Source organism: Coregonus lavaretus (assembly GCF_964263955.1).
Source record: "Coregonus lavaretus genome assembly, chromosome: 21".
NCBI lineage: Eukaryota > Metazoa > Chordata > Actinopteri > Salmoniformes > Salmonidae > Coregonus > Coregonus lavaretus.
Window position 1 is genome coordinate 27,683,137 of NC_140008.1, and position 25,768 is coordinate 27,708,904.

At 42.3% G+C, this 25,768-nt stretch overlaps 1 protein-coding gene and 1 pseudogene across 2 annotated transcripts; one reads left to right on the plus strand and one right to left on the minus strand.

Annotated features, from left to right (window-relative positions):
- Positions 1–158: 158 nt before the first annotated feature.
- Positions 159–7,088, minus strand: LOC311149126 (ciliary microtubule-associated protein 2-like; annotated as a pseudogene). The gene is made up of 6 exons: positions 7,047–7,088; positions 1,261–1,431; positions 1,067–1,180; positions 702–836; positions 463–597; positions 159–326 (listed from the first exon to the last, which is right to left on the minus strand). The product of its transcript is annotated as a ciliary microtubule-associated protein 2-like (transcript).
- Positions 7,089–20,907: 13,819 nt separating this feature from the next.
- Positions 20,908–24,278, plus strand: LOC311148428 (collectrin-like). The gene is made up of 6 exons (XM_084185400.1): positions 20,908–21,091; positions 21,615–21,673; positions 21,791–21,876; positions 22,071–22,187; positions 22,427–22,621; positions 22,696–24,278. Exons 1-6 carry the CDS (start codon positions 21,019–21,021, stop codon positions 22,826–22,828), a joined length of 663 nt encoding a protein of 220 aa, XP_084041526.1. The 5' UTR covers positions 20,908–21,018; the 3' UTR covers positions 22,829–24,278.
- Positions 24,279–25,768: the final 1,490 nt, after the last annotated feature.

A 25,768-nucleotide genomic window follows, 5' to 3' on the forward strand; every position in this document is an offset into this window, starting at 1 on the left:
TTCACAGGACTAGGAATGTCTGAGGGGAGAGGAGAAGAGAAGGGTATTATATTTTTTCTTCCTCCATTTGGGTCGGGTTGGATGTTACAGGTTACATAGAATGGTTGGAGTGCATTGGGGCAGGGTTAGGGGTCAGAGGTTAGGGTACTTGCGGCAGGTCAAGGGCATTGGGACAGAGTACTGTGGTAGATTCTCTCTGTTGGCATGGCTGGGGACTGATCCAACATTCCAAACACACCGTGGTTCTGCTTCCCATGACGACACAGCTTCTTTCCAAACCCCACATACATACCAGGGTACTCCCCTGGAGTCAGGTTCACACGCTTCTACACACTGCACGCGAGAGAGAAAACGGTTGGTGGTGGTCACTCGCAGTTTTATATGTTCTGAGGTGTGTGTGATGGGAAATTGTGTGTGTGAGCCAGGATGTAAGGGTATGATTTGAGTGTCCGTGTGTGTTACCAGGGCAGCGCGTATCCAGCAGTGATGGGTTTGTCCAGTGAAGAGGTCATATGTACCTCTCCTGCTGCTGCCGCTGGCCAACAATGCCTCTGTACTGATCTTCAGAGTATAGGTACAGGGACTCAGCCCACAGTCCTAGACACACACACAGTTAGATGTAGTATAGTGTAGGTGTCACCTATACCTTGTTGTCCTCAATTAGAATAGTTGTAGTGTTGTGTGTGTGTCATGTGTCATACCGTAGTGTTGCCTTCTGGGAAACGTTGCCTGTGAGGAGCTGAGGTTCATGATGGGAGCTCCATTTGACCCCGCCCTCTTCTCCAGCGCTGCCCATAGAACACTCCCTTTACCATAGCAGTACCTGGCATCCAGCTCTGTACACACAGATTTTGAGGCGGAGTTGTGGTGTAAGGCACTTTGAGCATCACAGAGAAATATTGATTTAAATCTAATCTACCCTTGATTGTAGGTAGTTGATACCTGCTATTAACATGGTATTAACATGTGGCCTATCCTCCAGTGTGCTGAGTATAACATAGTGTTATTTTGCCCTCTAGTGGTGTACTGTGGTACCTCTGTGTGTTTGAGTTGTGTGTTGTGGTACCTGTGCGTTTCTGAACCTCTCTTCCCTGCTGTCACACACTCCTCTCACGCTGCCTGGTTTCTTCTGCTCTATAAAGTCTGCTGTTCTGTAGGTTCCTGGACCCACTTTTGTTTTCTACGGGACAGACAGACATATAGACAGAGGTTATGGGTCAAGTGTGTGTGTGTGTGCATGTGTGTGTGATTGTGACCCACCAGGAAGTGTTTGTTCTCCCAGGCCTCCCTGTAGAGGAGGTGGGGTATGGCTGCCAGCCTGGTGGTCTACTGGGCCCTGTGCCACCCCTGCCCTTTGGCCCGCTATGCCACCGACCGTTCACTGAAGTCCCCAGGGCCTGCTGCATCATATGACCCCGGGCCCAGCCGCCTCTACTGACATAAACAACACACACATCATTAAGGGCAAACTCAAACAAAACTTAAGTGCCATGTTTGTTATGATTATGAAACATTTATTGATAGATAGATAGAGTGCATTCGGAAAGTATTCAGACCCCTTGACTTTTTCCACATTTTGTTACGTTACAGCCTTATTCTAAAATGGATTAAATCGTTTTTATTTTCTCTCATCAATCTACACACAATACCCCATAATGACAAAGCAAAAACAAGTTTTTAAAATTGTTGCAAATATATTAAAAACAAAAAACTGAAATATTACATTTACATAAGTATTCAGGTCCTTTACTCAGTACTTTGACGAAGCACCTTTGGCAGTGATTACAGCCTCGAGTCTCCTTGGGTATGACGCTACAAGCTTGGCACACCTGTATTTGGGGAGTTTCTCCCATTCTTCTCTACAGATCCTCTAAAGCTCCGTCAGGTTGAATGGGGAGCGTCGCTGCACAGCTTTTTTTAAGTCTCGCCAGAGATTCGATCGGGTTCAAGTCCGGGCTCTGGCTGGGCCACTCAAGGACATTCAGACACTTGTCCCGAAACCACTCCTGCATTGTCTTGGCTGTGTGCTTAGGGTTGTTGTTCTGTTGGAAGGTGAACCTTGTGAATACTTTAATACATTTGCAAAATTTCTAAAAACCTGTTTTTTATTTGTCATTATGGGTTATTGTGTATAGATTGATGAGGATTGTTAAAAAATATATATTTTAGAATAAGGCTGTAACATAACAAAATGTGGAAAAAGGGAATGTGTCTGAATACTTTCCGAATGCACTGTAGATTGATAGATGCTAATCTATCAGTGGTTAGCATTTTTGGGGGGGTATGATATTTATGCCTCTGTAACTTTCTCACTCATCATTAATCACGATTCATTCAGGATTATCCATAATCATGGTAACATCCTCATTAATCCTAATTAAACTGACTCCGCCCTCCAGCCCTGAGGAGGTCAACCTGCATGTCTCAAACTCTGGGCCCTTCTCCAGCCCTGTGGAGGCCGAGCCATCGCCACCCTCCAGCCCTGAGGCAGCCACCCTGCTGTCCTCTAAATCTCAGCCTCCTTCAGCCCAGTGGAGGCCGAGCCAAAGCCGGCCTCCCCATTGAAGCAGTCAACCTGCTGCCCTGTCAAGCTGAAGGGGATTCCAAGGAGATGCCACTGCCTCCTTGGCCCAAGGTGTCCTCATGTCAGGCATGAAAGCCAGACTGAGTCTGGCCAATACTTCCTGTGAAACCAGAGGTGCCATCAAAACTACAATCCCTCGCTTTGTCACAACGGGCAGTGCCCATACTGCAGTCCCTCGCAGTGCCACCAGGGGTACCACCCAAACTGCAGTCCCTCGCAGTGCCACCAACGGTACCGCCCAAACTGCAGCTCCAGCAACGCCTCCAGTGCTGAAGCCACAGCCACAGCCTCTCTCACTACCATCCCTACCTGGCCTCCTGCTAGGTGGCTTGCCCTTATTGGCCAACCACACCTTTGACCCAGGGGGATAGGTGGCCGTAGAATTGCCAATCTTCAGTCAGCCGATTGCCTCCATTGAGGAAAGAAGTGTGGTGCTGTAAAAGGCAAACCCTCTTACCATGCCCTTTCAACAGTTTAGTAAGCTGCTGCTGCTCACATTCAGGGAGAAAGGACTGGAGTCAATAGCAGACAAGTTGGGGGCTAAAAGACATTCAGTTTAAGAGAAACCTCAGTTAACGAAGTTATACTTTAAGTAACTTATTCTTGAGCATTTCTGTTTGTAAAATGATCAGACTACAGGAGGCTGTTGAGGGGATGACGGCTCATAATAATGGTTGAAACGGAGCAAATGGAATGGCATCAAACATCTGGAAACCATGTGTTTGACGTATTTGATTCCACTCCAGCCATTAACACGAGCCCGTCCTCCCCAATTAAGGTGCCACCAACCTCCTCGTCAATGTCAACTCATTGCCTAATGCTTGTTTGAATATTTTAATTATCTTTATGGAGTCAGATAAAAATTTGAATAGGCTAATTGCTTAGTCTTATTATGAGTCGCATGTGAGGTATTTATAATATCATATACAGTGCCTTGCAAAAGTATTCATCCCCCTTGGCGTTTTTCCTATTTTGTTGCATTACAACCTGTAATTTAAATGTATTTTTATTTGGATTTCATGTATTGGACATACACAAAATAGTCCAAATTGGTGAAGTGAAATGAAAAAAATAACTTGTTTCAAACAATTCAAAAAAATAAATAACGGAAAAGTGTGCGTGCATATGTATTCATCCCCCTTTGCTATGAAGCCCCTAAATAAGATCTGGTGCAACCAATTACCTTCAAAAGTCACATAATTAGTTAAATAAAGTCCACCTGTGTGCAATCTAAGTGTCACATGATCTTTCACATGATCTCAGTATATATACACTTGTTCTGAAAGGCCCCAGAGTCTGCAACACCACTAAACAAGAGGCACCACCAAGCAAGCGGCACCATGAAGACCAAGGAGCTCTCCAAACAGGTCAGGGACAAAGTTGTGGAGAAGTACAGATCAGGGTTGGGTTATAAAAAAATATCAGAAACTTTGAACATCCCACGGAGCACCATTAAATCCATTATAAAAAAAATGGAAAGAATATGGCACCACAACAAACCTGCCAAGAGAGGGCCGCCCACCAAAACTCACGGACCAGGCAAGAAGGGCATTAATCAGAGAGGCAACAAAGAGACCAAAGATAACCCTGAAGGAGCTGCAAAGCTCCACAGCGGAGATTGGAGTATCTGTCCATAGGACCACATTAAGCCGTACACTCCAAAGAGCTTGGTTTTAAGGAAGAGTGGCCAGAAAAAAAGCCATTGTTTAAAGAAAAAAATAAGCAAACACGTTTGGTGTTCACCAAAAGGCATGTGGGAGACTCCCCAAACATATGGAAGAAGGTACTCTGGTCAGATGAGACTAAAATTGAGCTTTTTGGCCATCAAGGAAAACGCTATGTCTGGCGCAAACCCAACACCTCTCATCACCCCAAGAACACCATCATCGGCAGGGACTGAGATACTGGTCAGAATTGAAGGAATGATGGATGGTGCTAAATACAGGGAAATTCTTGAGGGAAACCTATTTCAGTCTTCAAGAGATTTGAGACTGGGACGTAGGTTCACCTTCCAGCAGGACAATGACCCTAAGCATACTGCTAAAGCAACACTCGAGTGGTTTAAGGGGAAACATTTAAATGTCTTGGAATGGCCTAGTCAAAGCCCAGACCTCAATCCAATTGAGAATCTGTGGTATGACTTAAAGATTGCTGTACACCAGCGGAACCCATCCAACTTGAAGGAGCTGGAGCAGTTCTGCCTTGAAGAATGGGCAAAAATCCCAGTGGCTAGATGTGCCAAGCTAGAGACATACCCCAAGAGACTTGCAGCTGTAATTGCTGCAAAAGGTGGCTCTACAAAGTATTGACTTTGGGGGGGTGAATACCACCCATACACAAAAATGTATGCACACATGACTGTAAGTTGCTTTGGATAAAAGTGTCTGCTAAATGGCATATTATATTATTATTATAATAGTTATACACGCTCAAGTTTTCTGTTTTTTGGTCTTATTTCTTGTTTGTTTCACAATAAAAAATATTTTGCATCTTCAAAGTGGTAGACATGTTGTGTAAATCAAATTATACAACCCCCAAAAAATCAATTTTAATTCCAGGTTGTAAGGCAACAAAATAGGGAAAATGCCAAGGGGGGTGAATACTTTCGCAAGCCGCTGTATATCAAATATTACCCCACTACAGTAAATGGTGACCCCGACATGATATATCATTAAGAACTTGTGCATTGATAACTTTGGAGGTACAGTAAGTGGCGACTTCCGACGTGATATATCTTACAGAGACTTTGGATAAAATTTGAGTTTATTCCATTAGATTCCCCGATATATAACGAATACGTAGCTTACGTGATGGTGAATATGCAAGCAACAGATATTTTTGAATTACGGCAATCATCTCACATTAATGATTTGGTAAACATTGCCTCATTTGATTAGACTAGGGATGAAATAATTGATTACTTGCACACAATTGGCATGTAAAAAAAGGAGGCAGAGAAAAAAAGAATTCTAGAGGTTAGTGTGCATTTGCTGTGCAAACACCAAAACAGGGAATTGAAGAGAAATATATGCATTTTGGAACTCTTCTCTGACGAGATGCGTTAAAAAAAAGAAAGTGGGAAAAGAAACATGAGCAAAATGTTGAAAATGTTGCCTCCTTAAAGCCAGAGGTGACACTTTTGAAGCAGCATTGTAAAGTGCTAGAAAAAGAGTGTCAAGACACTGCACACCGGGCCCACAGCTCTGCTTTGAGGCAGACCATTCAGGCACTGATGATGTTTCAGACACTGATAGTGGTGTTGGCTTTACAGGCGAGAGCGCAGCCACACTCCAAAACTCACATTCTGCCGCCCGCATATTTGAACTCCCAGCTGTTGTCGCACTCCTCATAGACTTGCGAGTCCATTTAGGGCAATAGCAGCTCATGTTTCAGTCATTAGGACATTGACAAACAATGCAGGCGCATTGTCATTTCGCGCAGGTTAACATGCAGCGAGACCACCTCTCACTTAAATGATATTGGAACATTCCCAATGAAAACTCCATTCACACCATGGTGGGAACGGGTAAAGACCCAGTAAATGTGTATAGTCTTGAAATGTGAGATACATGGCAAGTATTTTGCTCTCAATTCCAAGTGAAATTGCCCACAGAGCCACTGATGATTTTATTGGTGGCACAATTTTTATTTTACCTTTATTTAACTAGGCGAGTCAGATAAGAACAAATTCTTATTTACAATGACGGCCTACACCGGCCAAACCCGGACGACGCTGGGCCAATTGTGCGCCACCCTATGGGACTCCCAATCACGGCCGGTTGTGATACAGCCTGGAATCGAACCAGGGGGTCTGTAGTGACGCCTCAAACACTGAGATGCAGTGACTTAGACCGCTGCGCCACTTAGAGCGCTGCGCCACAATGAAACCAATGCAGAGTGGCTCAAAGTAAACTTGTTCGCTCTTCAGGGTCCGTCTCATGGACTAAGGTCATGGCCTGTAAGCAGAGCACAAGAGAACCTTTCGAACAGTATGCAGAGTGACTGTGGAAACGTTTCTATGAATATTCTCGCCATAAAACCCCATCATGTGACAATGACATGCTACGGACAATGATAACACGAAACTCAGGCTCTCACCTGAGTAAAGCATTTGATTGGGGGGGGATAACACATTCCAAGGAATTGTTACATGGGCCACTAACATTGAATCTAGGACAGGATATCCTAACCAGGCATGCATCTAATTATGTTATCCCTAAACAGCACAATAAACAGTGCACTCACAAAGGAACGGGACATGTAGTGAAAACTTGTTGGGATCTGGGGAGGGGTAGTGCTCCCAGGCATTTCAGCAAGGGTGTAGACTCTTACACTCCTAGGACGGGTCATCTAGCATCGAAGTGTTGGAACCTTGGATTCCGGAATACACCTTTCTTTATGCTTCTTAAACTAGACACAAAGCAAATGTTTCAGACTTGAATAGGACTCGTCTGTAGCCTACCTGATGGACAACCAGACAGGCCAAGCTACAGAGCTCAGCCATTTTTCCTATTCATTTCAACTCTAATTAGTATTTTTTTTTTTTTTACATGAATAGCAAGTTTTAACCAACAACGTGATCATTGGACAAACCGCAGTGTTTTTGGGAAACATGCAAGTTTATTAGGCTGTGGTTGTCTTGGTTGCTCATAGGACAGGTTTCAACTTTAGTGTGGTGTGAGACGGATAATAATAGAGCAACTCTTTGATAAATATCCTGACTTGTTTGGGAAACGGTACAAACTCTACCCCAATGTTTTAAACCCCAAATGTAGTTGCGTGGAGCTCAGACTAACTGTAAATGTAACATAGCCCGGTAGGCTGCAACAATGTAGTCTCAAACATATGTTTGTAACATTTAACCCTTATAATCATGTGTGGTAATCAGTTGTGTTAGACTTCTGAGTGCGATTTCTATTCCTATGTGTATTGTGCATATAGCCAAGTCCATCTGATATGTGAAGATGTGTGTGTGAGTTATGTGTTTTTCCCACCCCTCTGCTAGCCAGTGGCTGGCTGGCTGGCTGTTCATTGATAGGCTACACAGGATGTTTACATTTATTTGCTTGTTGTTAGAATGATGATTGACTATTTTCCCTTACACAGAAAATATGACATGTCCGACTGATTCGATTCCAGATTTCTTTTTATTATTCAAACTATGGATGTTGATAATTTTTCTAGTATTTTACCTAATCACATGATGGAAAGCTGATTCCTTGGATGAATTACTATTTTATTTTGTATTTTTTTAGGGTGTAGATCAGCTTCAATATTGCAGATAGATTGTACATTTCATCAATGTAATTGTCTGCATCACTTCCAATCCCCCATATGTTTTTTTTCTCTCGCAAATATATATACAGTGGGGAGAACAAGTATTTGATCCCCTGCTGATTTTGTATGTTTGCCCACTGACAAAGACATGATCAGTCTATAATTTTAATGGTAGGTTTATTTGAACAGTGAGAGACAGAATAACAACAAAAAAATCCAGAAAAACGCATGTATAAAATGTTATAAATTGATTTGCATTTTAATGAGGGAAATAAGTATTTGACCCCTCTGCAAAACATGACTTAGTACTTGGTGGCAAAACCCTTGTTGGCAATCACAGAGGTCAGACGTTTCTTGTAGTTGGCCACCAGGTTTGCACACATCTCAGGAGGGATTTTGTCCCACGCCTCTTTGCAGATCTTCTCCAAGTCATTAAGGTTTCGAGGCTGACGTTTGGCAACTGGGGGCGGCAGGTAGCTTAGTGGTTAAGAGCGTTGTACCAGTAACCGAAAGGTCGCTGGTTCTAATCCCAGAGCCGACTAGGTGAAAAATCTGTCGATGTGCCCTTGAGCAAGGCACTTAACCCTAATTGCTCCTGTAAGTCGCTCTGGATAAGAGCGTCTGCTAAATGACCAATTTTAATTTAAACTCGAACCTTCAGCTCCCTCCTCAGATTTTCTATGGGATTAAGGTCTGGAGACTGGCTAGGCCACTCCAGGACCTTAATGTGCTTCTTCTTGAGCCACTCCTTTGTTGCCTTGGCCGTGTGTTTTGGGTCATTGTCATGGTGGAATACCCATCCACGACCCATTTTCAATGCCCTGGCTGAGGGAAGGAGGTTCTCACCCAAGATTTGACGGTACATGGCCCCGTCCATAGTCCCTTTGCTGCAGTGAAGTTGTCCTGTCCCCTTAGCAGAAAAACACCCCTAAAGCATAATGTTTCCACCTCCATGTTTGACGGTGGGGATGGTGTTCTTGGGGTCATAGGCAGCATTGATCCTCCTCCAAACACAGCGAGTTGAGTTGATGCCAAAGAGCTCGATTTTGGTCTCATCTGACCACAACACTTTCACCCAGTTCTCCTCTGAATCATTCAAATGTTCATTGGCAAACTTCAGATGGGCCTGTATATGTGCTTTCTTGCACAGCGGGCGCTGCAGGATTTCAGTCCTTCACGGCGTAGTGTGTTACCAATTGTTTTCTTGGTGACTATGGTCCCAGCTGCCTTGAGATCATTGACAAGATCCTCCCGTGTAGTTCTGGGATGATTCCTCACCGTTCTCATTATCATTGTAACTCCACGAGGTGAGATCTTGCATGAAGCCCCAGGCCAAGGGAGATTGACAGTTCTTTTGTGTTTCTTCCATTTGCAAATAATCGCACCAGCTGTTGTCACCTTCTCACCAAGCTGCTTGGCGATGGTCTTGTAGCCCATTCCAGCCTTGTGTAGGTCTACAATCTTGTCCCTGACGTCCTTGGAGAGCTCTTTGTCTTGGCCATGGTGGAGAGTTTGGAATCTGATTGATTGATTGCTTCTGTGGACAGGTGTCTTTTATACAGGTAACAAGCTGAGATTAGGAGCACTCCCTTTAAGAGTGTGCTCCTAATCTCAGCTCGTTACCTGTATAAAAGACACCTGGGAGCCAGAAATCTTTCTGATTGAGAGGGGGTCAAATACTTATTTCCCTCATTAAAATGCAAATCAATTTATAACATTTTCGACATGCGTTTTTCTGGATTTTGTTGTTGTTATTCTGTCTCTAACTGTTCAAATAAACCTACCATTAAAATTATAGACTGATCTTTTTTCCCTCACTGTATATATATATATATATATATATATATATATATATATATATATATATATATATATATATATATTTTTTTCACCTTTATTTAACCAGGTAAACCAGTTGAGAACAAGTTCTCATTTACAACTGCGACCTGGCCAAGATAAAGCAAAGCAGTGCGATAAAAACAACAACACAGAGTTACATATGGGGTAAAACAAAACAAAGTCAAAAATACAACAGAAATACATATAATATACAGTGTGTGCAAGTTTAGCAAGTTATGGAGGTAAGGCAATAAAATAGGCTATATATATACACTGCTCAAAAAAATAAAGGAAACACTAAAATAACACATCCTAGATCTGAATGAATGAAATAATCTTATTAAATACTTTTTTCTTTACATAGTTGAATGTGCTGACAACAAAATCACACAAAAGTTATCAATGGAAATCAAATTTATCAACCCATGGAGGTCTGGATTTGGAGTCACCCTCAAAATTAAAGTGGAAAACCACACTACAGGCTGATCCAACTTTGATGTAATGTCCTTAAAACAAGTCAAAAGGAGGCTCAGTAGTGTGTGTGGCCTCCATGTGCCTGTATGACCTCCCTACAATGCCTGGGCATGCTCCTGATGAGGTGGCGGATGGTCTCCTGAGGGATCTCCTCCCAGACCTGGACTAAAGCATCCGCCAACTCCTGGACAGTCTGTGGTGCAACGTGGCGTTGGTGGATGGAGCGAGACATGATGTCCCAGATGTGCTCAATTGGATTCAGGTCTGGGGAACGGGCGGGCCAGTCCATAGCATCAATGCCTTCCTCTTGCAGGAACTGCTGACACACTCCAGCCACATGAGGTCTAGCATTGTCTTGGATTAGGAGGAACCCAGGGCCAACCGCACCAGCATATGGTCTCACAAGGGGTCTGAGGATCTCATCTCGGTACCTAATGGCAGTCAGGCTACCTCTGGCGAGCACATGGAGGGCTGTGCGGTCCCCCAAAGAAATGCCACCCCACACCATGACTGACCCACCGCCAAACCGGTCATGCTGGAGGATGTTGCAGGCAGCAGAACGTTCTCCACGGCGTCTCCAGACTCTGTCACGTGCTCAGTGTGAACCTGCTTTCATCTGTGAAGAGCACAGGGCGCCAGTGGCGAATTTGCCAATCTTGGTGTTCTCTGGCAAATGCCAAACCCCCACCTGTGGACGTCGGGCCCTCATACCACCCTCATGGAGTCTGTTTCTGACCGTTTGAGCAGACACATGCACATTTGTGGCCTGCTGGAGGTCATTTTGCAGGGCTCTGGCAATGCTCCTCCTGCTCCTCCTTGCACAAAGGCGGAGGTAGCGGTCCTGCTGCTGGGTTGTTGCCCTCCTACGGCCTCCTCCACGTCTCCTGATGTACTGGCCTGTCTCCTGGTAGCGCCTCCATGCTCTGGACACTACGCTGACAGACACAGCAAACCTTCTTGCCACAGCTCGCATTGATGTGCCATCCTGGATGAGCTGCACTACCTGAGCCACTTGTGTGGGTTGTAGACTCCGTCTCATGCTACCACTAGAGTGAAAGCACCGCCAGCATTCAAAAGTGACCAAAACATCAGCCAGGAAGCATAGGAACTGAGAAGTGGTCTGTGGTCACCACCTGCAGAACCACTTCTTTATTGGGGGTGTCTTGCTAATTGCCTATAATTTCCACCTGTTGTCTATTCCATTTGCACAACAGCATGTGAAATGTATTGTCAATCAATGTTGCTTCCTAAGTGGACAGTTTGATTTCACAGAAGTGTGATTGACTTGGAGTTACATTGTGTTGTTTAAGTGTTCCCTTTATTTTTTTTAGCAGTGTATATACATACATACATATATGTATACATACATATACACATACATACATATAAATACATATACATACATATACATATCCTTTTTAAAAATATATTTCCTTTATTACTTTCCAACCCCACCACCCTTTCCCTAATTGGAGTAAACTAGTGAACAACAATGCTTAAGCCTCTACTTCCAGCTTATACATACTATATACATTTTATGGACACAGACAATTTTACAATAATTCTATTTTGTTTGTTTTTACTCCTGAACTTCCTCTACCCTCAACCTCTCCGATCATTTTCATGATGTCCATCTAGTTTGCTTCTATATGCCATATCTTTCTAACTCTGCTCTTTCACAAAAGCTCTCAACCTATAACCTATATACTTATTATGGACACAGTATGCTTTACATTAGTTATCTTGTTGTTATTAGTTGTTGTTAGTTGTTATTAGTCCCATCCTTCAACTTCATTCAACACCACCCATCTATCTCTTAACACCATCCATATTGGATTTCTATTTGCCATATATATATTTCAACTGTACTGTGATGTTTTACAAAAGTTCTGAACCTTTCTATTCTCATTGTTTCTACAGATTGTAAATTGAAAATAAACAGTTTTGCTAAAAGTATTATTATATTATTGATCGATTGACTATGACTTTTCAGATCACCCAGTAGTGCTATCTGCAGGGTTAGCTCCAGGTAAATATTGCAATCCTTTAGCCATTCCTGGACCTGTGTCCAAAAACAAGCTACAAATGGACAGTACCAAAACAAATGATCTAATGATTCTGTCTCTTCGCAGCAAAATCTGCAGAGCTGGGAAGATTGTATCCCCCATATAAATAACATTCTATTGGTAGCAAGAATTGTATATAATAATTTAAAAGAAAAATTCTAAGTTTTGAATCCGGCGTCGTTTTGCGTATCAGTTCATAAACACTATGCCATGGAATCGGTATGTCAAAAATCTCTTCCCAGCTATTTTGCAATCTATATGGGATGGATGTCAATCCTTTGGTCCTTAAATGAAACTGGTTTACTTTTTTATTTATCACAATTTTCTTTAACCAATTATGTTTTTTAATGCAGGGCCTGACAGACAAGTTCCTTACTTTTTCCCCCTTCCACTTTCCTCTTCCATTTTTGCGGTAATGCTGCAATTATTTGGTTGTAATTTTGGGTAGAGCAGACATTTCCATATGTTTTTGTTAGCTGCATGTGCGACATAACTCCACCAGTTCTACCTATGATATCATTTACGAAGATTGTACCTTTTTTAAACATTTTTTCAAAAAAGAACATTTTTTTATCAATTAGTATATTTGAGTTTAACCACAATATTTGTTGCATTATTTGTTCTGTTGTTTCTGGAAGATTAAATTGAAATTGCAACCAACTTTCTGGATGAATTTCTTAGCTTCGGCACGACACCCCTTTTATGTGTAGGATAAAAGGGAATCACGTCGGCCTTGCTGGTTTTCCATACCAAACTCAGCTCTGAATATGAAACAGTAGATTTGAATGCGTTTTTAATGGGAGATTATGATTATCCCACATTTGAACTGACTCTGATAGAAGTCCTTGTCCAAGGCGACTCCTTCACTTTGTCCCATATAGGCCTATGTTCATCTATGATATGTGTTCCATGACTGTTATATGTTCCACGTCTTACTTGTTGAATGTTTCTGTCCTGTCTTGAGAATAACCCAACATTTTGCTCAAGACTTATACTGACAAGCTTACTAACACACAGCTAACATGTCTTGTTTTAGGTTTTGCCGAAACAATTCCAACCCTTGTGAGGTGGCCACATTAAATGTAACTGTTCTCACTTGTCACACACAATGCTAGACAAAATGGCTTATGTGGCTGTGCAAGGGATCAGATTAATGTTGATGTGGTGAATATGGTTAAATCTTCCTGTTGACGACATCCAACTCTATGGATGTGTGTGTGTGTTCAAGGGGGGGGCTCAGATTGGGTTTATAAACGACTGAATTATTCATATTTGAATTACACAAGCACTGGGTGAGCTTTGGATCTCACTCCCAAGTTTTATTTGGAATTTTGCGATCATCCTCATCTGATAGAAGGTGACTTGCTAAAGATAGCATCGTCTTTAAATGAATCTTTGAATGTGATTTTGTAAGGTTTTAAATAAATTTGGTTAAATATGACAGCTCTGTCTCCAGAGACAGAACAGTGACTTAGTCACATACCATTTAATCCATGTTTAAAGATGCAGTTAAGTCTCTACTTCCTGATTGGGTCTAAAATCATTTCAACACATTTACTTTGCAGACCCTCTGCTGGTTTAGAAACCAGTTCGAAATTGCAATTGCTTTTATGACCTGTCGGTGGAGAACAATACATTCGTTTTTTTCTTCAATTCTAATATTGATTGATGCTAATTCTTACTACATATAGGCATATGTGTCACTACCTTACAGAAAATGTTATTGCTTTGTGCCTTTAACATGAGGTGTTAGTATTATGTTCTGTTTCTATTCATCTAAGCTCACAAATTGATCTTCAGTATGAAAATGTATGCACTCACTAACTGTAAGTCGCTCTGGATAAGAGCGTCTGCTAAATGACTAAAAAAATAAATTAAATAAAAACATCTTGGGGTGATTTGTTTTCATAAATATGGTTTTCATATTTTCAAGGCAAAGTTCCTCCCAGAAGGCAGAGGCTATTTCAATTGAACTTTCTGTTTAAAAAAAGTACAATTTAACACTTATGATAGTGTTACCTTAATTATGCATTTAATGGCCATTCCTTCAATTTGATATCCATCTGATTCATACTTAATAAACTTTGAGAATACCATTGACCAAGCCAACCAATCTGATCAACACACAAAGCCAAACAGTAACTAACAACTCTTGACCGTAATAATGCCTCATCAGAAGTGTTGATAACTGATTGAACTGATGTAATCTTTCTGCCGTTAACAAAGAATGACGTTTTATTGAGCTTGGTTGAAGGAATATGTACCTAGGGACATTTGCATGTCTAAAGTGCATTGTCAATGATCCCCCGGAAGACACTCCTGATGTCATGGGCCCAAGACTAGAAGTTGGGTTCCATAAATTGGACTGAAGATTCAAGAAGGGACTCTCATGTGGTGTGGGCCGTTTCTTCCTGAGTTGGACACAGGCTGTCCATGTACAGGAACACAAGGAAAGCACAAAGGACAATGCCTAAGGACTAGTCAGCCCTTCCTCCTCTGAGGGGCCAAAATGTATCTCTGTTACAGTATCCAGAGGACCGACTATTGAATGTGATAGAATAATGTTATAGTATTCACATCTGGTATATATCTGCAACTTGTCCCCTAAAGAGGACTCTGAAGCTATCTATATACAGTGGGGAGAACAAGTATTTGATACACTGCCGATTTTGCAGGTTTTCCTACTTACAAAGCATGTAGAGGTCTGTAATTTTTATCATAGGTACACTTCAACTGTGAGAGACGGAATCTAAAACAACAATCCAGAAAATCACATTGTATGATTATTAAGTAATTAATTTGCATTTTATTGCATGACATAAGTATTTGATACATCAGAAAAGCAGAACTTAATATTTGGTACAGAAACCTTTGTTTGCAATTACAGAGATCATATGTTTCCTGTAGGTCTTGACCAGGTTTGCACACACTGTAGCAGGGATTTTGGCCCACTCCTCCATACAGACCTTCTCCAGATCCTTCAGGTTTCGGGGATGTCGCTGGGCAATACGGACTTTCAGCTCCCTCCAAAGATTTTCTATTGGGTTCAGGTCTGGAGACTGGCTAGGCCACTCCAGGACCTTGAGATGCTTCTTACGGAACCACTCCTTAGTTGCCCTGGCTGTGTGTTTAGGGTCTTTGTCATGCTGGAAGACCCAGCCACGACCCATCTTCAATGCTCTTACTGAGGGAAGGAGGTTGTTGGCCAAGATCTCGCGATACATGGCCCCATCCATCCTTCCCTCAATACGGTGCAGTCGTCCTGTCCCCTTTGCAGAAAAACATCCCCAAAGAATGATGTTTCCACCTCCATGCTTCACGGTTGGGATGGTGTTCTTGGGGTTGTACTCATCCTTCTTCTTCCTCCAAACACGGCGAGTGGAGTTTAGACCAAAAAGCTATATTTTTGTCTCATCAGACCACATGACCTTCTCCCATTCCTCTTCTGGATCATCCAGATGGTCATTGGCAAACTTCAGACGGGCCTGGACATGCGCTGGTTTGAGCAGGGGGACCTTGCATGCGCTGTAGGATTTTAATCCATGACGGCGTATTGTGTTACTAATGGTTTTCTTTGAGACTGTGGTCCCAGCTCTCTTCAGGTCATTGACCAGGTCCTGCCGTGTAGTTCTGGGCTGATCCCTCACCTTCCTCATGATCATTGATGCCCCACGAGGTGAGATCTTGCATGGAGCCCCAGACAGAGGGTGATTGACCGTCATCTTGAACTTCTTCCATTTTCTAATAATTGCGCCAACAGTTGTTGCCTTCTCACCAAGCTTCTTGCCTATTGTCCTGTAGCCCATCCCAGCCTTGTGCAGGTCTACAATTTTATCCCTGATGTCCTTACGCAGCTCTCTGGTCTTGGCCATTGTGGAGAGGTTGGAGTCTGTTTGATTGAGTGTATGGACAGGTGTCTTTTATACAGGTAACGAGTTCAAACAGGTGCAGTTAATACAGGTAATGAGTGGAGAACAGGAGGGCTTCTTAAAGAAAAACTAACAGGTCTGTGAGAGCCGGAATTCTTACTTGTTGGTAGGTGATCAAATACTTATGTCATGCAATAAAATGCAAATTAATTACTTAAAAATCATACAATGTGATTTTCTGGATTTTTGTTTTAGATTCCGTCTCTCACAGTTGAAGTGTACCTATGATAAAAATTACAGACCTCTACATGCTTTGTAAGTAGGAAAACCTGCAAAATCGGCAGTGTTTCAAATACTTGTTCTCCCCACTGTATATGTATGAGCTCTGTGGTAACTTGTATATGTACAGGGTGAATTCCTCTATGCAAAGGGGTTTTAAGGTCCTCTCAGGAATTCTGCCTTATTTACATTGGTCTCTTCCCCCACACAGCCTTTAGATGCTGTGACACCATGTGGAGATTGGGCCTGGTGGTCAGGTTACTCTGTAAACTTGGTATCGTTTGATTGGTCAATGGTGGTTGGTTTTGGGTTGAAAGAGTTACACCTTCAGATGTTATAAATTAAATTAAATGCCTTTGTTCTCTCTCTTATCCTGTATCCAGTCCATGGAGGAAGGTTGTATGATACATTCTCATTTCCTAGGCGTCTGGCCTAGCAGGCATCTCTTTGTTTATGCGTTGTCTTGCAAGTTAACCTTAGAATCTATATGCTTTGAATAATGCCTTGTAATGCTTGTTAATGCTTATAACTTAAGCTTTACGCCTTGTATGTGAATCCATTCATTGTACAAAGTTAATTAAATATCTGCCTTTGATATAGACAATTCTCAGACCAATTCTTGCTAGTCAACGTCAACTCATTGCCTAATGCTTGGTTGTATATTTTAATTATCTTTATGGAGTCAGATAAACATTTTAGTAGGCAAATTGCTTAGTCTTATGAGATATACAGTGAGGGAAAAAAATATTTGATCCCCTGCTGATTTTGTACGTTTGCCCACTGACAAAGAAATGATCAGTCTATAATTTTAATGGTAGGTTTATTTGAACAGTGAGAGACAGAATAACAACAAAAAAATCCAGAAAAATGCATGTAAAAAATGTTATAAATTGATTTGCATTTTAATGATTGACCCCCTCTCAATCAGAAAGATTTCTGGCTCCCAGGTGTCTTTTATACAGGTAACGAGCTGAGATTAGGAGCACACTCTTAAAGGGAGTGCTCCTAATCTCAGTTTGTTACCTGTATAAAAGACACCTGTCCACAGAAGCAATCAATCAATCAGATTCCAAACGCTCCACCATGGCCAAGACCAAAGAGCTCTCCAAGGATGTCAGGGACAAGATTGTAGACCTACACAAGGCTGGAATGGGCTACAAGACCATCGCCAAGCAGCTTGGTGAGAAGGTGACAACAGTTGGTGTGATTATTCGCAAATGGAAGAAACACAAAATAACTGTCAATCTCCCTTGGCCTGGGGCTCCATGCAAGATCTCACCTCGTGGAGTTGCAATGATCATGAGAATGGTGAGGAATCAGCCCAGAACTACACGGGAGGATCTTGTCAATGATCTCACGGCAGCTGGGACGATAGTCACCAAGAAAACAATTGGTAACACACTACGCCGTGAAGGACTGAAATCCTGCAGTGCCCGCAAGGTCCCCCTGCTCAAGAAAGCACATATACAGGCCTGTCTGAAGTTTGCCAATGAACATCTGAAAGATTCAGAGGAGAACTGGGTGAAAGTGTTGTGGACAGATGAGACCAAAATCGAGCTCTTTGGCATCAACTCAACTCGCCGTGTTTGGAGGAGGAGTAATGCTGCCTATGACCCCAAGAACACCATCCCCACCGTCAAACATGGAGGTGGAAACATTATGCTTTGGGGGTGTTTTTCTGCTAAGGGGACAGGACAACTTCACCGCATCAAAGGGACGATGGACGGGGCCATGTACCATCAAATCTTGGGTGAGAACCTCCTTCCCTCAGGCAGGGCATTGAAAATGGGTCGTGGATGGGTATTCCAGCATGATAATGACCCAAAACACACGGCCAAGGCAACAAAAAAGTGGCTCAAGAAGAAGCACATTAAGGTCCTGGAGTGGCCTAGCCAGTCTCCAGACCTTAATCCCATAGAAAAATCTGTGGAGGGAGCTGAAGGTTCGAGTTGCCAAACGTCAGCCTCGAAACCTTAATGACTTGGAGAAGATCTGCAAAGAGGAGTGGGACAAAATCCCTCCTGAGATGTGTGCAAACCTGGTAGCCAAATACAAACGTCTGACCTCTGTGATTGCCAACAAGGGTTTTGCCACCAAGTACTAAGACATGTATCGTATATGAAGATTATGACGTTGTTAATGTTTTAAGTGGAACCGGAGAGGACGTTGATTTTAGTATCAAGAGGGAATGTTTTAGTGTAACGCCACATACAACAGACAGGAAGTGTGTTGTAGACAGGGGATTGGACAGTAGAGGGAGCCACCCACATCTTGGGGAGATTATATATACTGGGGGAAAAACGAAGGAGGGGTCAGAAGCATTCAGATTAATTTGGGAAGGTGCTTCTCCGGACACCGCGGGTCTGTAACTTATGCTGTAAACGTGTGATATTAATAAAAGCCTCTAATCACGGTGCAGCCTAAGCGGACTCTTTGTTGACAGCAATAACCACCAGCATTCGACGCGATACCACACATGTTTTGCAGAGGGGTCAAATACTTATTTCCCTCATTAAAATGCAAATCAATTTATAACATTTTCGACATGCGTTTTTCTGGATTTTTTTGTTGTTATTCTGTCTCTCACTGTTCAAATAAACCTACCATTAAAATTATAGACTGATCATGTCTTTGTCAGTGGGCAAACGTACAAATTCAGCAGGGGATCAAATACGTTTTTCCCTCACTGTATAGAAACTCATATACAAATATTGAAAGCACTTCATGATTCAACTAAATGTGTCCACCATGAAAATATTGTCCCATTTACATTGTGTAATTTATTGACGGCCCATAATTAGCACCAGAGATTACACTATCCAATTTCAAACCAATTTTGCCACAGCCGCACAACAGCCGGCTGAAGCTAATTGGTGAAAGAAGTTGGCTAGCACTAGCTAGCCTAGACGACTTCAAGACACAAGAACTGGATAGACTGTTTCTAGTTATCTAAAAGGTTGAGTGACTGTACTGTTTTGGCAGAGTGAATGTACAAACTCTTGCCACATGTGAATACACACACAAGAGACACCCACATTAAACCACCCCTCCAAGACAACCCACGTTTGGCTTCAGTCATGGCCACTGCACTTATTAAAGACCAAGCAGAAAAACAAGGCCAAATCAGGAAGTAATGATGACCCTGTAATTAGCGCCAATGACTGCCCTTTATCTACTTCACCAGAGTCGGATGAACAGGAACAGCTGGCATGCTTACTGTTCCTGTAGACTTCTAGTCTAGACTTCTGTAGACGCTAGTTAGCATTGGCTCATGAAACAACCTCTAACTTCCTTCATACTGGATGCAGAGACATAAAGATTGTATCCACAATGATATTCTGTTGTAGCTAGCGATATTCATAAAATCATTATTTTTCACTTAAAAAATCCCACTAAATATTTAACAGTTTGAAGCTAATTGTTGTTTATAGCCGGCAATCAGTGGATCCTTGACAGGCAGACCAAGTGTAATGTGTAAACCCATGTTTCTCATGAACAATCAATTATTGAACTAAAGATGGTGTTGATAAAAAACCTTCACTGGTGAAAAATGTACCACATTATAGGTAATGTATCCAGGGGAGTGTGAATGGTTAATCATAACACTTTGCCTGAATCGTAAAAGTGTCATGTTACTCTAGGTATACCTTCATGGCACTGTAGAAGAATTCCTAAGACAGATACGGAGGGTGTTTCCCAAATGGTACCCTATTCCCTATAGGGCTCTGGTCAAAAGTAGTGCACTATGTAGAGGATAGAATGACATTTGGGACATACACTGACACTCATATAAAAGGTATTAACTATTAACAACCAGAAGAGAGGTGCTATCTTCCTTGACCTCTCTGTGACCTGTGGCGGAGCGTAAGTCTGAAGGTGTCAGCTCCCCTGGTTGCGAAAAGTAGTAAAAATATGTTCATAGTTTCTACATTTTACATTTTAGTCATTTAGCAGACGCTCTTATCCAGAGCGACTTACAGTTAGTGAGTGTATACATTTTTCATACTGTTCTACAAACTTCCTAAGCGTGGTTTGTTAACTAGGATATATTGTTTCATTAATGAATGTCAAATATATTCCTGTGTCTGGCCAAATACCCCTACCCCTTACACCCTAACATGGACACAAATAAACAAGTATAAGGAAATGATAGCCAGGGGTTGCTACTTGAACTGAAAAGCTACAAGCAAGGCAAACAGAAAGGTGGCATATATACTGTACAGCAGGCCCACTGGGTAAACAGAAGCAGACTGGGTCTGTGTGTTTATATTCATGACATCTGCCTCCCTCTCACACTATCAAACCTCTTCCACTTCTCTGAGGCTTGGACAAACAGTACCTAGTGCTTTCACTGCTGCGCACACATTACTGTTGCTGTATTATTATCTCTCTGGGCAGGCTAACTGCACTGCTGGGGATGACTGTTATGGGGCTGTTCACTTTTTTAAAAGGTGGGCAGGGAGCTAGCAGCTGTGTCATAGTTTAACCATTAAACCATAGTGGCCACCCCCTGTTTGATTCCAGTTCAGTTGTTGACTTCGTTCTCCTCATTTAATGTCTGACCACTGTGACTTTGACTGAGCCAGCAGCACAGCAGATTCTGTCTTAGTTGTGTTCTTATCCATAGAGGATGTTGGTGAGAATCCTGGTTCTGCTCTACCTGGCGGGGGCACCTGCCCTAGCACAAACCCTCTGCCAGCCTAGTGAGTTACTTGGATTGGTCTAAAGAGGACGCTTATGTCCTCACCATTTCTACTTGTTTTCATGGATTTGTGTTTGGTTGGGTGTCATTCTTTAGTTTATATTAGTGTTACAAATTGTACAGTTACAACTTCTTATTGTGATTTAAATGGTATTTGATGTTGTTCTGTTGTTTTTGCATTGTCATGTACGTACATAGAGGTTTCTAGTTCAACAGTGAATGTTTGAGTGGACACACAGTAAATACTGTATGGTTGTCCAGATAGTTCTTTATCAGGACGGTATGAAGAACACTTTGTGAGGGGTGTTCTATTTACTGTTGGTTTCATTGTTGTCCTGTTTCTTTTTTAATTTTACTATTTGTATCTATCAACCCATGTGATTCAAGCCCACATGTTTGTGACCTCTAAAAAAAATGTGTTTTCTTGTACTCTCAATGTTTCATGATGAATCCAAAGATTATTCAAATGTGTTTGAGATGGGTGAGAGAATCACTCATCAAGATAACTCTTATTCTCTCTGTAGATGCATCAAATGGCTACATGGTGCGAATCAGCATAAAAACAGCTTTGGGAAATCAGGCTGTACGTACTATGCTTACAAGCATTCTCTCATATCATGGGTCCTATATGAAAAGTTTTAAATACAACATTTAGAACTACATTGTTCTTGGTAATGACATTTCTTTATTTTGTCTGCAGTATGAATGGAATGAAAATGAAATGTTCCTTTTCCGAGCAACTATGGCCTTTGCCATGAGGAGGTACTATGAAACGGAAACTTACAAGTAAGAAAATCTTGTGCCATTTATTTAAACTGAATTCAAAGCACAGTATAGTACAGTATAATGTTTTTTCACTTCCTGCAAAGGTTCATTTCCAGCATTCCTGTGTGCATATTTTATGACTGTCTTCCTAGTGTATTGTGTAATAATGACAACATGGCATTTATGGCATTATGATGTTTATGGGACTTTTCCAGTGTCGACAACATTATCGTGTGTGATCAGACTCCGAGGGTGTCCTTCTGGTTTGTGGTGACATCACCAGACAACGCCGCCATGCTTACTCCTAAGGCAGATGTGGAGAAAGCTGTGAGGTAATGTTGTGGTCTACTTTAAAAGGAAAATATCCTGGTTTACACCTGTAGATGAACTGAACTCTGAAGTAAAAAGGTGAACATAAACAGCCACCTGAGTATCTGATGGATAAAACAGAAAATATATATTATGCTTACAATCTGAACCACAAGGCAAGTGGTATTTACACAGATTCAGAGACCTGTAAAAGGTGAGATGTACAAACTGGACCTAAAGTAACCCATTCTATGTCCAACAGCATGTCAAGGAATCGCATCAACAACGCCTTCCTCCTGACAGATAGGACCCTGGAATTTCTGGGCATCGACCCCACGCTGGTGGAGCCAGTCAACCCTAACACCCCTCCCTGGCTCATCGTGTTCGGAGTGGTCATAGGGGCTGTGTGTGCTGGAATCATCGTCATGCTCGTATCCTCTCTGCTTCAAAAGAGACGGTGAGTCCACCACTTCAGTCTCTCTGTTGATAATGATGTGTTTGGTTATTGAACTATGGGTCATTCTAACCTAGGAAAGAGAAAGGGATTGTGGAGGATGGACAGGATGAAGAGGACAGGCAGATGAAAGGAGTGGAGAATGGCAACATCCTGGATGGCAGCTACAATAGAGGATTCACAGATGATGATCGCTTCACAAAGCTGTAAAGGCTTCCCCTGTAAAATGCTGCCAAGCAAGCACAGGATGGGCTAAGAGACGTGAAAAACCACTACAAAGAGACTTTTATGCACTGTGTCTACAGTTTAAAACTGCAGCAGCTATGAGATTTCATAAAAACAGACTCTATCCACTAGTTAAATACTGTGAGCTCCAAAAGTATTGGGACAGTGACAAATCTTTTGTTGTTTTGGCTCTGTACTCCAGCACTTTGGAGTCACTTTTATTGTAAATAAGAATAGAATATATTTCTAAACACTTCTACATTAATGTGGATGCTATCATTTCTATTGGGTACAAAATAATCTGAAACACATCCAAACAAAACAGCAAATGCATCCAACAAGTTTGTAAACTCACAATCTTAAAAATATGCCATTTAGCTGACGCTTTTATCCAAAGCGACTTACAGTCGTGCGTGCATACATTTTTTTTTTTGTGTATGGGTGGTCCCGGGGTTCGAACCCACTACCTTGGCGTTACAAGCGCCGTGCTCTACCAGCTGAGCTACAGAGGACCACAATCTTGATGTAATCATTGCGTGCTAGGAATATGGGACCAAATACTAAACTTTGGACTACTTTTAATAATACACATACGTATAAGTGAATTTGTCCCAATACTTTTGGTCCCCGAAATGGGGGGGACTATGTACAAAAAGTGCTGTAATTTCTAAATGGATCACTCGATATGATGAAAATACCCTCAAATTAAAGCTGACAGGCTGCACTTTAACCTCATAGTCCTTGTATCATTTCAAATCCAAAGTGCTGGAGTAAAGAGCCAAACAACCACAAATGTGTCACTGTCCCAATACCTTTGGAATTCACTGTAAGTAAAAAGAACAGCTTTTGGGGTAGGGTATAGCAAACAAACCTTTCAGTTCTGTTTTATCCATTGCTTTAGTTAAGCATTTCTGCAAACCGAGTACGTGGCATCTGGTCAACAAATTTAATGTATATTTCAAATGGTCAAATAATAGAATCCCTTAATAAACAGTGATCTTGTTCACTTATAAATCATGAGTACTTCTTCTCAATCAAAAATCTGAAAATAATACAAATGTAGCAACAGAGAGGCACAGATCAATTAATGTATCTGATAGGGAGGAGAAACACCATGATAATTGATTTACATGTAACTAAGAAATGATTGATGTAATGTCTTTGGTAATTCCAGTATCTAGTTAAGTGTTAACCACCTATTAAAGTTTTTTACTGCTTTGTTTTGCACAATGTGATCAACTGGAGAAGAAGACCTGAACAGATGGGTTTAAATGTCTATTTTCTTTTTGAATTTGTAAATTTCCAGTCATTGTTTTAAAGAGCACCCATTTTGATTTTATATTGTTTATTATGAAAATCTATTGTGTGAATCAGAGGAAATGCAAACAAACTGTCATTTAGATATACACTGCTCAAAAAAATAAAGGGAACACTAAAATAACACATCCTACATCTGAATGAATGAAATAATCTTATTAAATACTTTTTTCTTTACATAGTTGAATGTGCTGACAACAAAATCACACAAAAATGATCAATGGAAATCAAATGTATCAACCCATGGAGGTCTGGATTTGGAGTCACCCTCAAAATTAAAGTGGAAAACCACACTACAGGCTGATCCAACTTTGATGTAATGTCCTTAAAACAAGTCAAAATGAGGCTCAGTAGTGTGTGTGGCCTCCACGTGCCTGTATGACCTCCCTACCACGCCTGGGCATGCTCCTGATGAGGTGGCGGATGGTCTCCTGAGGGATCTCCTCCCAGACCTGGACTAAAGCATCCGCCAACTCCTGGACAGTCTGTGGTGCAACGTGGCGTTGGTGGATGGAGCGAGACATGATGTCCCAGATGTGCTCAATTGGATTCAGGTCTGGGGAACGGGCGGTCCATAGCATCAATGCCTTCCTCTTGCAGGAACTGCTGACACACTCCAGCCACATGAGGTCTAGCATTGTCTTGCATTAGGAGGAACCCAGGGCCAACCGCACCAGCATATGGTCTCACAAGGGGTCTGAGGATCTCATCTCGGTACCTAATGGCAGTCAGGCTACCTCTAGCAAGCACATGGAGGGCTGTGCGGCCCCCCAAAGAAATGCCACCCCACACCATGACTGACCCACCGCCAAACCGGTCATGCTGGAGGATGTTGCGGGCAGCAGAACGTTCTCCACGGCGTCTCCAGACTCTGTCACGTCTGTCACATGTGCTCAGTGTGAACCTGCTTTCATCTGTGAAGAGCACAGGGCGCCAGTGGCGAATTTGCCAATCTTGGTGTTCTCTGGCAAATGCCAAACGTCCTGCACGGTGTTGGGCTGTAAGCACAACCCCCACCTGTGGACGTCGGGCCCTCATACCACCCTCATGGAGTCTGTTTCTGGCCGTTTGAGCAGACACATGCACATTTGTGGCCTGCTGGAGGTCATTTTGCAGGGCTCTGGCAGTGCTCCTCCTGCTCCTCCTTGCACAAAGGCGGAGGTAGCAGTCCTGCTGCTGGGTTGTTGCCCTCCTACGGCCTCCTCCACGTCTCCTGATGTACTGGCCTGTCTCCTGGTAGCGCCTCCATGATCTGGACACTACGCTGACAGACACAGCAAACCTTCTTGCCACAGCTCGCATTGATGTGCCATCCTGGATGAGCTGCACTACCTGAGCCACTTGTGTGGGTTGTAGACTCCGTCTCATGCTACCACTAGAATGAAAGCACCGTCAGCATTCAAAAGTGACCAAAACATCAGCCAGGAAGCATTGGAACTGAGAAGTGGTCTGTGGTCACCACCTGCAAAACCAGTCCTTTATTGGGGGTGTCTTGCTAATTGCCTATAATTTCCACCTGTTGTCTATTCCATTTGCACAACAGCATGTGAAATGTATTGTCAATCAGTGTTGCTTCCTAAGTGGACAGTTTGATTTCACAGAAGTGTG

Coding starts and splice junctions, on each gene's coding strand:
- LOC311148428 (XM_084185400.1), top strand. CDS start 21,019: ATGTTGGTGAGAATCCTGGTTCTGCTCTACCTGGCGGGGGCACCTGCC. Junction 21,674..21,790: donor CAGCTTTGGGAAATCAGGCT/GTACGTACTATG, acceptor TTTTGTCTGCAG/TATGAATGGAATGAAAATGA. Junction 22,622..22,695: donor TCTCTGCTTCAAAAGAGACG/GTGAGTCCACCA, acceptor ATTCTAACCTAG/GAAAGAGAAAGGGATTGTGG.